The sequence below is a fragment of the Myotis davidii genome, unplaced genomic scaffold (genome assembly GCF_000327345.1).
Source record: "Myotis davidii unplaced genomic scaffold, ASM32734v1 scaffold190, whole genome shotgun sequence".
NCBI classification, from domain to species: Eukaryota; Metazoa; Chordata; class Mammalia; order Chiroptera; family Vespertilionidae; genus Myotis; species Myotis davidii.
In genome coordinates, this window is record NW_006283440.1 from 244,565 (window position 1) to 260,775 (window position 16,211).

Consider the following 16,211-nt stretch of genomic DNA (forward strand, 5'->3'; position numbering starts at 1 on the left):
GAGGGGTGATAAGGCAGGTAGGCAAAGGCACTTAGGGGCGATCAGGCAGGCAGGCAGGCAGAGGGGTTAAGGGCAATCAGGCAGGTGAGTGGTTAGGATCCAGCAGTCCCAGATTGTGAAAGGGGCCTCCGATTGGAGTAGGGGCAGGCTGGGCTGAGGGAACCCCCCCCCCCCCCCCGCCCAATTTCATGCACCGGGCCTCTAGTACTTTAGAATAACAGGCCACTTAAAGTACTCTTGGGTGAACAGAAAGCCTGTAAGAGTAAAGATAGCTTACGTCCAGCTCTGGGGCAGGCTTTGTAGAATAGATGCCACACCTGAGGGAGGTCCTGACAGGCAGAAGAGGACTGGAGATTTGGGAGATTAGAAAAGTAAGGCTATTCCTGGAGAGAAAATGCACAAGTAAAGAGGAAAAGGTAAAATCATCACGCTTTGCAAAAATGTCTTTGGCGGAGTAGATACTGCCAGCAGGCTTGCTATATCTCTTGAGCTCAGATAGCGCTTTTTAAAAATGTATCTTTATTGTTGAAAGTATTGCAGGTGTCCTCACAGATAGAGTTTTAATTACCTAAAATATTTTTTTAAAGGACAGGATGCACTCAGTACACCTGATTTTAAAAAAAAATTAAATTCCTTATTGTTGAAAGTATTACATATGTTCCCCCCATCTCCCGCCACTGACCTCTCTCTGGCCGCTCCCAGCCCCCAGCACATGCCCTCGCCCCTACTGTCTGTGTCCATTGGTTATGCTTATATGCATGCATATAAGTCCTTTAGTTGATCTCTTACCCATCCCTCCCACCCTCCCCTGCCTTCCCTCTGAGGTCTGACGGTCTGTACAGCTGATTTTCTGTTTGTGTGTTTAATTGTTAAAGTGAAGGTAATTCTTCACAGGCAAGTTATCTTGAAAAACTAGCCTGATTTGTCATATTGGAAAAGTAAAATGGAATAAAAAAACAAAAGTAAAACCTCCCAAACAAAACAGTATCTAGAGTAAATAAGGGATCGATACTCTAGGGATTTAAAACAACGGCCACTGTGGAGCCTAATGGAAGCCACTTACCCTCTTATTTTTAAAAATCAGTAAAATAAGATGCTGCATTAGTCTCCAGGAATCCTACACATTCTAAAATACAATGATTCCCTAACCTTATAATTTTGCTTTATTCGTCCAATAAAAATTCTGAACTCCTATGTGCAGAGGCAATGCTTCCAGATGACAGAGGCATAGGTGTTTCCGTTAAGTGTCCATGTCCAACTGACACCTTGGTCTTCAAAGAGGGAGAAATATAATTTGAAAAGGGCTAAGCGCTTAGTGTGCTTTAAGTCACCAGGTGGAGCCCATCAGAGTTCAATGAGGCCTTATATCGCTAAGCTTTTTTATTGTTACTTAGAAGGCATTATTTGAAGAAATAGTTTTTTTAAATTCTTTAGAATCTTCCGGCTATTCTAAACAGAGAAACTGTTCAAAGAGGCCATATCTATCTTCTATGCAACTGGAAAGATGACCAGCTACAAGAGTTAGAATCAAACTATTTCCTAATAAGCACAGACTATTTTAGTCAGTCCAGTCCATTGCCAAATTAGTGTAAGATTCCTTTCAAAGACTATGTTTTCCTACAGTATTCTTCATGACAAATCAAGGCAGGTCCTTCATCTATAAAATGATATCTAGAGGACTGGGCTAGATATCTTTTATAGTATTCTAACATACTCTACTATTGATACTATTAAAAACAAAAGTAATAGCAGGTCATTGTAGAGAATAACAGAGGGAATTCCACTCATCACCTCTGCTGATAAATAATAATCATAATTACAATAATAAAATGTGTTTTATTAAGAGTCCTTTTAATGCTTTTCTTTAAAAGAGTTGAATGTGTTATGAACACATCAGTCACATTACTTCACGAATTCTGGTAGCATCTCTGTGAGGAAGGATGCCGCAGCTTCTCATGCCACCAGCTAGGAGGGGATAGGTGTGCATGTTTATCGTTAACTGGATTTTCCTTCCTCTGACGAGGTAACAAGTGCTCTTCACAAACGATAAACCACCTTTCTGAATTAACCCTAGTCTTAAAGATAGAAACACAAGAGCCATTTTTTAATCCAACTCTAGTCACATAATTTTGTACATACAGAGTGGGGCAAAAGTGGGCTTACAGTTGCAAGTGTGCAAAACACAGACTTTATTTTTGTATTATTACTTATTAATTATTATATCATTTTCCATACTAACAACTGTAAACCTAATTTTTCCCCACCCTCTATATACACCCACAATTTAAAAAAACCTTGATCTTTACTAAAATTACTTGAAAGAATGACTTTCTGATACAAACACATAAAATCCACATTTAGCTATAGAAAGGAAAATGATAAAACCATAAAAAATCCCACCCAGTAAGAGTTAATTCCATTACATGCTGAAACCATAAACCTTACTTACTGGACTACTCCATAAACCAGTCATTTGTGAACAATTACTTTAAGCCATCATGCCATTCACTATCCTGAAAAATAGGGTAATGGAATGCTGTATCTCCCCAAAGTCTGCTCATTGTAAACAGTCCGTCCCTCCTGGCCGACTCCGAGAACTGTATAAACACACTGCAATCAAATCCACCACAGCTCATAGAAATCCTGTCTTTAAGTCATCTACAAAATGCAATCTAATACAAATACAAGAGAGAGTGGTTCTTACTAACACAGTATTTTGTATTTACAGTACTCTGAACAGTGCTTAAACCTGCACTGGTTGTATGAAAGGCGCTCTCCCCCAGGCCACCCGCCCCCAGGCTGACAAGCGTGCTCAGTTCTCTCCTTTACACCACACTGCAATAACATAAAGAAGGGTTTACTATTAATCCAGGTTTTACTACAAAGCGACCCGTTATTTCTCTGTCAAATACTGGCGAGAATGCCAAGTGTCTGTCATCCAATTCAGGGGATTAAGTCTTCTTTTATAGTCTGATACTTGTACCAATTTATAAAAATACAGATATAGTTTCTTAGAGTTGGTCACAGTCTATATTTTGGCTTGGAGTCAGGCAGCAGAGGTTGACTATGACAGCTGGCAGGAAACTGAGGGGAGAATACATCCTCCCCCTTTCAGGCACCACATCGCAGTTGCCATAGTGATTAATCCTTAATTGAATGCTGTCTTTGTACATTTCTTTTCAGAAAACTTTAAGTAAACTTAAGTTGAAAACATGCAGTTGATTGAAAAACAGGTATAGCTACGTTGTGTGACATACTTCCATATATAAAAAGAATGAAGTAACTCTAATAAAGGTATTATCAGTTCCTTCAAATACTTAAAATATTTTTTGGAGGGTTTGAAGCTTAACCCTAAATTATATAGGTTTTCCCTCTTGTTATCAGACATCTCATTTAAAAAAAAAGCTGCCCAGAAATGGTTCTAAAAATATCCAAATACATTTTAATGCAACATGAGTTATTTCATATTGTTTGTCTTACTGTATAACCAAGGTGTAATTAGATTTTAGGAGGGTAGGTTTTCATTCAAGACATCTATAAAATGTGTTCTATGAATAGAAATTATTTATAAAAGTATGAACTATAAGAAACCAAAAGATAGATGAAAAAGATAGTATTTTAGGCCTTTTCTTAATATATAGTTGAGTTTGAAAGCAGGTTCCTAGCTTTTGTCATTTGGTTATCAACAATTATATCAAAAGGACTGAGAACCTCTGAAAGACCAGAGTTTTATCTAGGCTTACGGTAGACATGACCTCTTTGTCAGTTTTCCATTTACTCTATTCCTGTGCAATTTAGTTAAAGGCTTTCACTTAGACTCAACGTAGTATCCCTGGGAAAGTGAAATTCTTGCATGTTGTGATCCCTGTCAGTCGTGTATTGCCGTCACACAAACAGGATTTGTTTCCTTAGGCAGTGAGGCAACACCTCTGTGCTGGCTGCAGACGCACGTGCACACACAGACCTCACACACATGCCCACACACGCGCGCACACACACACACACACACAATCTTTTCAAACACATGTAAAGGTCCCTAATAAAACTTTGGTGACAGACATGAAGCACCCAGAAGAATTCTCAGTAATCAAAAGATTCTTGATGCGTGCGAGCTCCAGATGAAAGATAACGTCCTGTAGGTGGAAGGTCTGGGACTTGGGGAGTCTTCAGAAGCAAGAGGCTTGCAAATCTCTCTAACAATATGGCTGAGTCTCTTTTGTCTTCACCTTGCTTCATTTCCCTTCACCGTAGTTTATTCTTTTCTTCCCATAGCTCTTTTTCAATTTTTTTCAAAACTGCAAATTCACTATTGCCACCCAACCACCATACTACAAGTTGCAAAACCTTTCAGTGAGTGAGATACATGTCTTTAACCAATGCTTCAAAGATTACTCATTGAAGGTGCTGAAGTCATACTAACCAGATATGGTGAAGTTACCGAGTGTACACATTTTTTTCTTAGATAGAATTCTGTGGTGTGGCTTTGAAATGTCATCAACATCTCATCTATGTGAAATAGCAGTATCTTAAAAGTCTTTACAAATATTTTAGTAAAGAGAAAAACAACACTACCTTCGTTCTATCTCCCTGACATGACTGAGTAGTATTTAGTTTCCAGAAGAATTATAATGAGGAGGACCAAGATTACTATGTGTAACGATATTGCAGAGGTAGTCTGCTGCCAGTGATGCCTCCCTCATTGGAATGTCTGTCAGCAGCTACGGAAATATCTTAAATTAGAGGCAGTCCCATCAACTGATGAATCTAAAGAGAAAATAAATCTATCGGCTTTAAAGAGAAAAATTACTGCCCTAACTGGTTTGGCTCAGTGGATAGAGCGTTGGCCTGCAGATTCAAGGGTCCCGGGTTCGATTCCAGTCAAGGGCATGTACCTTGGTTGTGGGCACATCCCTAGTAGGGGGTGTGCAAGAGGCAGCTGATCGATGTTTCTCTCTCATCGATGTTTCTAACTCTCTATCCCTTTCCCTTCCTCTCTGTAAAAAATCAATAAAATATATTTTAAAAAGAGAGAAAAATTACTAATAACTTTAATTCGAATATAGACTCTAATAAAATAAATCAATATAAATTATAAAGTACTGAGTGGCTTTCTATTTCCATAAGCAAAAACTTAATAGTCACATATAACATTTTGGAAAAATATTCTACCATGAACATTATTAAGTTTTGTTTGTTTTAATCATTTTTTAAATTGATTTTAGAGGGGGACGGGGAGAGAGAGAAACATGAATGGACCGGGGGCTGAACCCACAGCCTGGGTATGTGCCCTGACAGGAATTGAACCCACCACCTTGTAGTGTATGGGGACAATGCTCCAACCAGTGGAGCCACACTGGCCATGGCAAACATTCTTGTGGTTTTCTTAAGGGAGTCCAAAGCCCCAGATTTCCTAGTACCACCCGACCTTTTATTTATAGGTAAATGTAGTTGCTTATAACTATTTATGGATTATTCCTGTGGTTCCCTCAGGGATCAGTGCCTCCAGGGGAGTTAAAAGGGGACAGCAGTCTTACCCAATGGTAGTACTAACAAGAGTAAGCCCTCGATTTTGTGGACCTCGATTTAACGGACTTCGGATTTAATGGACAAAATTTCCGGCTTGTCTGTCATATATGAACATTAACAACCTCTTGATTTTAAAGTGCTTTAAACCAGGATTTTCTTAAAATTAAATTAAGAGGCTATTTTTTTGTTATTAATTCACTGTTATTTTTAACAAATTTTAAGCGAATAGGCCATATGTTGGAAAAAACACGGTAGTAATTTTGCCAACATAAATATTACATATCTACAATGATGCTCAACATATTTAAAGCCAAGAGTCACCGCTGGTAAGCAATGTTGGGGAATGATTAGAATGTGAGAATTGGTTCTGTTGTCTGGGGTGTGTTTCTGCAGCTAAGCCACGCCCCAGCCAGTGTATGTGTTTACTTCAAGGTAACTGATGAATTCACACATTTACTAGACCTGTTCAGTAGAAATGTAAAGTTACTGTAATAGATATAGAAAACTTTCCAGTGGAATTAAACTTCTCATACATACTTAATTTTTATTACACAAACATGTCTGCATAAGTAAAAACAGGTAAATTAACTTGTCATTGTTATTATATAATGGATTTTCAGCTTTGACGGACTTCCCCTCGCCCAAATTAGTCCATTATCTCAAGGTTTTACTGTACTTATTATTTATTGAGTGCTATGTCATGTCAGGCACTGTTCAGAGCATTTACAGGTATTAGTTCATTTAGTTTTCATAAAAACCTTCGGCGGTAAGAAGTATAATTGTTTGTATTTTAAACACCAGGAAATTGAGGCACAGAGCAGGTAAGTAACGTCCTCCAGGTCACACCAGGTTATGAGGGAGAGCAGAATTCGGGCTCTGACATTCCGAGTGGGGTCCATGCACAGGCTAGTGATAACCGCCAAACTCCTCCTGCCTCTGGGAGGCTGCACAGTTCATCAGATTGAAGATGAGACTCATTATATTTAGTTACTTACTTGTTTTCAATTAAACTAAAATGAGAAAAACACGAGGTATGTCTCAGGCATATTTTGTGTCAAAAATACAGTAGCTTTAGTTTTGACATTGGTGAGAACCTAAAAACATCACAAATATATATGATCACTATTTTAAAAATTCTGATTACCAAATGTCAAGTAAGATCTTACCTTTTTAATGGTAAGTTTATAACGTTGTCCCTGAGTATTTTTGTATGTAGGTAATATAACTTTCAAGATGTTAAAGTACAGCTATGTTAATAACCTGGTGTATTAAATGGTCTAGGTCAAACCTGATGAATTGAATCTTGTTCTGTTGAATTTCACTGTATCAGGTTTTGATGCACAGAAGCCAGCCACTGAAATGAGCATGTTGAACAGACAGTTCTTGCCTGCTAGCCCTGGTGGCATGAGATTGGACTCCCTGCTTACTGGCTTTAAAACTTGCCTGAATATTTTACACCAACCATGATTTAGTCATGAAACCACATTTTTCCCCCTATTCCTTGAAAAAGATGTACTAAATTGGTCTACGTGTCAAGGGGGAGATACATGGTCTCAAAGGGCATATGAGAAATCCTAGGGGATAAATACTCCAATTTGTTTCCTGGTAAGAAATATCCCTCATCGTAAGTACCACTGTGAAGACACAAGGTTTCTGATGAGGCTGCGCTGTTCACCTCAAGAATGTTGGTGCTGAGAAAGGTTGAAAACTACTGGTATTGCGAATACAAAGATAAAGAAATTTCCTGCCACTAAAGACAAAGTGTATTTGAAGCATTTTCATTTTTGCAACTTTTCTTGAGAAGGTTCCAAAGGGACTTTTTCTTGCTTCCATATCTAAGGGGTTGCTTCTCAGGTACATTTTGGGAGAAATTATATGCCTGTAAATGTCTTCTCTGAAAAACATTTAAATAAACTAGAAACTAATATCCAGTTATTTTATTAACAGCTATTACAGAGGTTTGCCAGCTCTCTTACCCTTTCCTCATTAAAATTTGTTTGTTTAGGAAAGGGAATGGTTTTTTTTTAAAGCTAATAAAAAATTGGCTGTCTATTTAAGAGATACCAGTATGCTCTTCATTCTAATAAAGCAGATGCCTGGCAAACCCAGCATACTTCTGCCTATCTTCCCCAGATAGCTCCTACAGGGCAGTCAGGCTGCAGAAATGCTGTCTACGGTGTTGGTTGAGAGACAATATATTTCTAGATCAAGTGGCAATATAAAAAAGCAACATACTTGGGTCATGAAAGAATGTTCTCATAAACTGTATTTTGACATTGGGCCTTTTGATTACATTAACATACTAAAAGCACCGCGTTTCAAAGTCTGCTATTACATTTACCGAAAGATATTTCAAGACAACGGACTGTTCACTAGGTCACTCAGTGGTCTTCATTTAAAATCCCGGCGACAAGTTTCCTTTATATTAAATGCTGGGAAAAGCTCTTCTCCTCTTCAGAAGAGCTGGTGTTTTCTGCGTTAAGGACAGCATTTAGCTCAGTGCTGCTCAGCAGGGTGTCACGGCATTTTGGGCGAATCAATTGTTGGCAAGTGGGATGTCCCCCTCCCACCGCAGCCATTTAGCATCCCTGGCCTCCAGACACTAATGCCAGCCAGGCACTCAGATTGTGACCACCCAAACTGCCCACACACATGACCAAGTGCAGGAGTAGAGAACACGCTAAATAAATTGTTTACTTGCTTTGTTCTGTCTACCAGGCAACGCAATTAAATTTGTCCTTAAAAAAAATGTCTGGGTAAGACCATTATGTTCTATATTTCTACATCCTAACTTTCTCCCACTCTTGAACTTCCAATTTAAGTTATATTTCCCTTGGTCCCGAGTTTCACTTTCTATCCTGATGTTATCCTTAAGACAATCCAAATGATTTTAGGAGCCCGATGAGGTACAGATAAATGAAGGTCCCTTGGCAGTTCAGAGGCATTAGCCCTTCATTCTTAAAAGTAATGCTAACTTGAAACAAACCACTGTTTTACAAAATATGCATTTTTAACTCCTACACATAAAGTGGTAGAAAAACTACTCCTCAGACACTTAGTTCTTAGGAATTAATAAAGGATAATAAGCCAAAAAGAAGAAAATATTTTTAAAACCTTTGATGAAAGTTACTATCTGTAAATAAATTTCACATTTATATAAAACTTTATTTCTATATAATATCAATTTTAAGCGAGAAGAGCCCACAGTTTTTTATTACCTTTAACATTATAAAAATCCTTTTACTAAAAAAAATAAATAAATTCTATATGAACCTAGTTTTTGCGTGTCTTCATTTAGATGAAAAATTTTGGAGGAAATTTGGTTTGGATTCTGATTTAACTGCATGATTCCCTCAGATTCCTCATTGATTGGCAAACTTTTATTGAGGGAAACAATTAACCCCTTCCCCAACAATTTTTTTGTTAAAAACATTTCTTTTTCAGACTAATTTTTTTATTTTGGTTCTATATAGTATTTTTGATGCTGGTTATGGAAACAGTTTGTAATTATTTTTTCTTCCCATTTTTGTGGTTAAGAATAGTATTTCCTCAGAAAGTTTCTAGATGAAATTATTTAGAATGGTACGTATGTAGCTGGTTTTTGAAGGTAAAGTTTTAGACGAGTATACTCGTCGACGACTGAAAAAAGAACATTTTGTGAAAACGTGTGTACACGTTTCTGCCGGGGAAGGGGTTAAGTAGCTCAATAATTTTAGACATTTAGATACTGATTTGTCTTTTACTATAAAACATCTTCAGTGACTCCAGTGCCCCAAGTAATGTTCTGTTTTTGACACTTATTTGTATGTCACTTATAATCTTAGTAGCAACTTTTGAGGGGTTGCTCAGTGAAGATCTTATTAACTTCTGTGAAAATGAGATAAAAACTGAAGATGACATTATGCTATATGCTTCTTACCTTAGACGTGCAAACAGCTATGTTAGCAGGGAGCTGGGAAAACTGCTTCAGTTCAAATACATCACGTGCTGCCCATCGGCTCATGTGATTCTCAGCTTTGCTTGATCCAATCACATTCTGGTTTGAGTGAATGTAAGCCACTTCCTGAACACCATCTAGAGGTAATTGATGTTTATTCAGTGATGTCTCATTAGAAAGCAATATGGTCCCACGTATACTTTAAAAATTATCAGCAATACACGAAAAGTCAGTTATGCTTGTTTTGTTTTTAATCCTCAAGAAAAATACTCAGTTTGTCTGTTAACATCATAACAGTCATTTAAGAAAAATTAAAAAGAGAAAGAGTTCAAATATGTTGGTCTAGGTTAACTTGGAAGGACTTTTCCCTCTCGTCAATATGAAAATTTCTAAGATTAGGTAACAATCTTTTTAGACTTAAACCTGAAATGAGAGTTTTGCCCAACAGAAAAGTCATGGTGAAGGGTCATTTCTATGAATTTGTTGTTCCAGTTGATTTTTAAAAAAAATATTTTTATTGACTTCAGAGAGGAAGGGAGAGGGAGAGATAGAAACATCAATGAAAGAGAATCATTGATCAGCCTCCTCCTGCACGCCCCCTACTGGGGATTGAGCCCGCAACCTGGGCATGTGCCCTTGACCAGAATCGAACCTGGGACCCTTCAGTCCACAGGCTGATAGGGCTCCAGCTGATTTTTAAAAATTGTTTAATAATTTAAGCTCGGTGTTAGCCTCATCTGTTCCTTTCAGCATGGACTTGATTACAGTGATGAAGTGGGAGCGAGGGGTTTATGACCAGGGAGTTTCGTTTGGTTGGCTTTGTTCAGTTTTACTGTTTGTATTCTGACTTTTTTTGTACATCTGCCCAGAGAATGTCAAGATTGGAAGCTTTTTAGGAAATGAAAAAAATTAACTTACAGCTTTTATCTGAAAGAAGTTTAAAAAATGGCTACATTTTTTATTGCTTTGCTTCTAGGCACCTATAATTTACTTTAAACTGTGGTCATAAAAGAGAAGGCTAGAACTAAGGTCTGTAAAAGCTCTCTACAACAGCTCTGGCAATGAACCTCGATTATGACCTTCAACACTTGTGCTGTTTCAGTCCTGAACTTCTCTCAACCAGACTTGCCAATCATGCGAAAACAAGATGTTAAATAAGATGACTGAAAGAGCAACTAAGATAATATTCTCAAGTTTCAAAGCACCAGGGAGTGTGTATGGCAATAGTTTAAAACCTTCCAAAGCCCTAGCGGGTTACTCCGTGGTTAGAGCATCGGCCGGTGGACTGAAGGGTCGAGGATTTGATTCCAGTCAAGGGCACACACCTGGGTTGCAGGCTCAATCTCTGGCCCCAGTTGGGGCACGTGTGGGAGGCAACTAGTTAATGTAGCTCTCACATCGATGTTTCTCTCTGTCTCTCCCCTTCCTTCCACTCTCTCTGAAAAAAAATCAATGGAAAAAAAAATCCTCAGGTGAGGATTAACCAAAAATAAATACGGTCGAACGACCCTTTCACGGGAGTCGCCTAAGACCATCGGAAAACACATATATAATTTCATATTGTTTTTGTGATTAATCACTATGCTTTAATTATGTTCAATTTGTAACAATGAAAATACATCCTATATATCAGATATTTACATTACGATTCATAACAGTAGCAAAATGACAGTTATGAAGTAGCAACGAAAATAATTTTATGGTTGGGGGTCACCACAACATGAGGAACTGTATTAAAGGGCTGTGGCATTAGGAAGGTTGAGAACCACTGAATTAGTTACAAGGGTATCAGAATGTATACTATCATGAATATTAAATATATTTTTATTGATTTCAGAGAGGAAGGGAGAGGGAGAGATAGAAACATCAATGATGAGAATCATTGATTGGCTACCTCCTGCACGCCCCCTACTAGGGGTTGAACCCACAACCCAGGCATGTGCCCTTGACCAGAATTGAACCTGGGACCCTTTAGTCCACAGGCAAATGCTCTATCCATAAGCAAAACTGGCCAGGCCCATCATGAATTTTAAATGAGACTACTAGTAACTGCAAAAGAAAGCCTGATCTGCAAATAAGTTAATCACAATGATGGTTTCCACATCACTGTATCCTTGCTTTTACACTAGCTTCGTTCACACAGTTTTTTGGGAACTAACTCTCTAAATAGCTTCTCGGCAGGGGGTGGTGGCAGGGAAGCAGTTCTTCCATCTCTCTGAATCCCACAGAGAGCAGACAATAATTAGAGAGCAAAACCCATGCCACAGACAGCACTTACTCCGGAATCTGATGACCAGATACCCACGCAAGCCCGAAAATACAGGCACGTGGGGACCCACCAACAGCTACACACTCTGCACCGCACCAGGGTCTGTGTGAAGGAAGAAGGAAGCAACAGAATGGCACCTGCTCGACCCGAGAACAGGAGACCACAGAAGACCCAACAAGTATTCACTGGGAAGCAAAATGGGCCAACTGGAGGTAGCAGCTGATCTGGGAAGGTTCCCACTCCCCAAGGCTGAGTGGGTGCATGGGGCAGAGGCAAGACAGCCTGAGGGCTGGAGCAGGCCAGCACTTAGCAACCTCCCAAAATGACCCACCTGGGCTTCCAGGTCAGGGCCACACAATGAGGAAAAGAGAAGATCCATCAAAGGAGGGGAAAGGGATAGGGACAGGCAATCCCACTACAGTTTTGAAGGTTATACAAAAATCACAGATATGGATCTTTGTGAAGTTACATAAATGCTCCTAAACTCTGCCTCATTTAAAAAAATCAGGGAAAATTTTTTGTAAGAATAAGGAAGAGGGTCAAATCTCATAAAAATTATGAGCGAAGAGAGAATAAGCGGCAGAATTTATCCCTATAATGAAAACATGCCAGATATATGTGCTCACAAAACAAATTAAAACAGTAACTGACTTCAAAATGAAGTAAAAGAGTTCAAGAAAATGATAAAACACAGGAACCAATAACATAAATCAGAATTAAAATAACTTAGAAGTAGGTGGCAGAACTCAGGAAAAACTCAAAATTTAAAAAAAATTATTTCAGCCCGGCCAGTCTGGCTCAGTGGTTGAGTGCTAACCAGGAGGTCACTGTTCGATTCCTGATCAGGGCACATGTCTGGGTTGCAGGCTCGATCCCAAGTAGGGGCTGTGCAGGAGGCAGCTGATCATTGATTCTCATCGTTGATGTTTCTCTCTCTCTCTCTCCCTCTCCCTTCCTCTCTAAAATCAATAAAAAATATTTTTAAAAAATTATTTCAGAAATAAACACTAAACTAGAAAAAACATAAGATGGAATGAACACAATAGATAAGCAAAAAAGAAATGAAAAAGATATAAAAAAGGATTTGAGAGAATGTGACAAATTCAGGTAAAGAGTGAACATTTGAATAACAGGAGTCTCTGAAGAAGAAGGCCAAGCAAACAAATAAAACAAGTAACTAAAAACACTAGCATAAGAAAGTTTTCCTAAAATCAAACCCAAGTTGAAACTATATTATGAGAATACTGACCAACACTGCTATGGACTGAATGTTCCTCCTCAATTCATATGTTAAAGTCCTAACCCCAGGGCAATGGAATTTGCAGTTGGACTTTGGGAAACAATTAGGTCATGAGGATGGGCCCTAAAGAATGGGATTAGTGCCCTTATATGAAGACACAGGAGAGAGATGATTTATCTCTCTACCAGGTGAGACACAGCAACAAGGGGGCCGTTAGTAAACCAGGCAAAGGGCCCTAACCAAGAACCTAACCATGTTGGCATTGTGATCTTAGTCACCCAAACTTAGAATTGTGAGAAATAAATGGTAGGCAACTTAATCTTTGGTAGCTTATTATAGCAGCCTGAGCTGATTAAGACAAACACCAAAACACAACCTAGTAAAATGACTGGACAATTATGAAAAGAACAAAAAATGCTTTGAACATCTAGAAAAACAAACAAACAAATGGACATGTAACACAGCACTTCATGCCAGAAGAAAATAAAGCTACATATTTAAAATACTTAAGAAAGTGTGAGCCAAGAATTTTATATCTAGCAAAAATGACTTTTAAGTATAAAGGGCACAAAGTGTTATCAACAAAAATCTGAGGTTATTCTCATGAGTACTTCCTGAGGGAGCTTCTAGAAAACAAGCTTCAGTAGACCTACATGACTTGAGAAACACTGATATAAGGACTAATGGGGAGCGTTAAATGTATAGTTACCTGCAAACCAAGAACAAATTAATTCTGCAACACAATGTCTGCAAGTTCCAACACTGTGGACATAGTATATCTATTTTAAAAGTAGGGAGAAATGGGAGAGCATGTTTTCAGGAATCGTAATGTAGTATTATTGGTATTTTTACTTTTATGACTTTTATATAATATGGGATAAAACAAATGAGTAATTATGGAACATTATAATTAAATCATTACCTATATGCTTAAGAACCAGAATTAACATTATAGAGGAAATGGTATACAAATGTAATACATAAGAGGTTTAATAAAAGCTCTATCGTCTCAAATTAGCCATATAAATATGCGAGTATCAATATAAATTCATGAAGTATTTAATCATATATAAAATACACATATATGTATATAAATATATGTATACATACATGTAAATATAAATATATATGTAAATGTAAACATGTATAAACATATAAACATATGTATAAAAATGTGTGTGTATATATGTACATAGATATAATCTGCCCACAGAAAAGGTCCCAAAATAATAACCAAGCTAGTAGTAGCAATGATCATTCCTAGCATAAGACTGAGATCTTGAAACATGCTTTCTCGCTAAAAGAAACCAAGCCTTCTTGTCTGGGGCAGGAAACGTATGAGAGGAGCCTGGGACATTTTGCAATATCAGAGAGCAATCCGAGATTACGAGCATCATGACAAAGGGTCTCAGGAGCCAGAATGCTCATGTCCAAAGGCTCCCGTTGCCCAAAGATGAGACAATTAAGCTTCAATAATGACATGAACTGCAATAGATTGAGACCCATTAAAAGTATTTGAGTCAATTAATTCATGATTTTCAGAAAGACCATTCCTTCTAAGGATGATAGGGATCCATTTATTATACTAAAAACTGATAAGGAAATGAATTAAGTATTTCCCCTGCCTTTTCTATATGAACTATAGCACTGGGTAAGTAACAGCAGATGTAAGTATCTCCTTACAGAAGCATTCTAACTAACAAAACAGAAATGAGAGAAGTAGAAAATAGCACATTGCTATTCTGAATGAATGGTTATAGGCATTAAGCATCAATGGCCGTTAAGATAATAGAGAGAGACCAATATATATCTTGTGCCTCCCATAGTTTTGCCAAACACTAACATTTATCGTGTCAAAAGGGACTGAACCTCAGTTTGATACAGTCTCAGATATGGCTCAATGGCAGGAAATATACAGGGCAGAGGAATATGTTCAGCCTCTTTAGAGAACACAATTAGCAAAATCCAACTTGAGGAAAACTCTATAGATAGCTCAGGTAAATCAACAGATAAATCATAAGGAAATGGAAGGGATGAAAGAAGAATACTATAGAATAAAAGAGATTATATAATTTTTTAAAAATGAGACCAAACTATGTCTAGGGATACACATTTATGTAATAAAATTGTAAAAAAGAAAAAAAAGTAATTACTATAAAAGTTGGAATAATGAGTATTTATGAGGATGGAGGGGTTGTGATTAAGATGAGGCAATGGAGAGGATTCTGGGGGAGGTGACAAAGTTTTCTATCTTGACCTAGGTGGTCTTCCCTTTATTCTGCCACCCACCCACTTTCCCATTTGTGCCTCAATGCTTGATTGTAAAGAGCTATTTCACAAGCTCATTCAAGAATCGCCTATAGATCTATTTAACAAAACAAATAAGTAAAGTTTTCAGAAAGTATCTGTAGTTACCTAAAAATTTATCCATTGATTCATATATCTGCTCTTGATTGGCAATGCTCTCATTTGAAAATTTCATAGGTTTTCTTGGTACTAAAGTGCTATTTTTCTTATGCCTAGGCAATTCTGAAGAGAAACCAATTTTATCTTTAATAGCATTTGGTCGATGTTTCTGTTTGGAGAAACCAATGTGGCTAACAAAAAAGTCATCATCTAAGGATGAAAAATCATCAATAACCTGAGAATTACAATCTTCATCTGTTGCATACAGTTGGTTTGCTTTCTTCATTGTTTTAGAAAAAGTGTCAAGTTCCCTTTTATTTTCCTTTTTTCTCTTGAACCTCAAAGAACTAGTAGCTCTTTGTTTTCTTACTCTTGACTTGGAGGAAATGTCAATGTCATCAGATTCATCACTAATATCACTACTACCTCTTCTTTTCATAATAGACTTCAGGGTCACGCTCTTAGGATTTAATTGTTTTGAAATTAGTCCACTTTCTCTGACATCAGTCTTTCTATCATCACCATCATTTGTTATTTCTATAGGGTTTTCTGTTTCAGAATCTTCAGATCTATCTGCGGGTGGCCTAGACTTTATTCTACTCTGAAGGGATTTCTCAGTTGTATATTGTGTGGGAAGGATGACATCACTATCTTCTGATTCTGTGACATTCTGTAAAATGCAATGGTGGTCAGCTGTATTTTTAAAATTCTTCTTATCAGACTCAGAAGAAATAGGCTGTTCTAAAATCTTTTTACTTTTCTCAAAAACACATATTTCTCTTGGATTTAGGATATTAGCTAATTTCTGATGTTTTGAAGTACCAACGTCTTTG

The 16,211-nt window shown here is 37.6% G+C and overlaps 1 protein-coding gene across 1 annotated transcript in view; it reads right to left on the reverse strand.

The window, feature by feature from the left end:
- ERCC6L2 (excision repair cross-complementation group 6 like 2) overlaps nt 1–16,211 on the reverse strand; it is a 124,945-nt gene that overhangs the window by 27,967 nt on the left and 80,767 nt on the right. Inside the window, exons 16-17 of the mRNA XM_015564247.1 lie at nt 15,388–16,206; nt 9,446–9,600 (exon numbers count right to left, since the gene is read on the reverse strand). Coding sequence (XP_015419733.1) covers nt 9,446–9,600; nt 15,388–16,206 — 974 coding nt within the window. The remainder of the gene's footprint in view (nt 1–9,445; nt 9,601–15,387; nt 16,207–16,211) is intronic.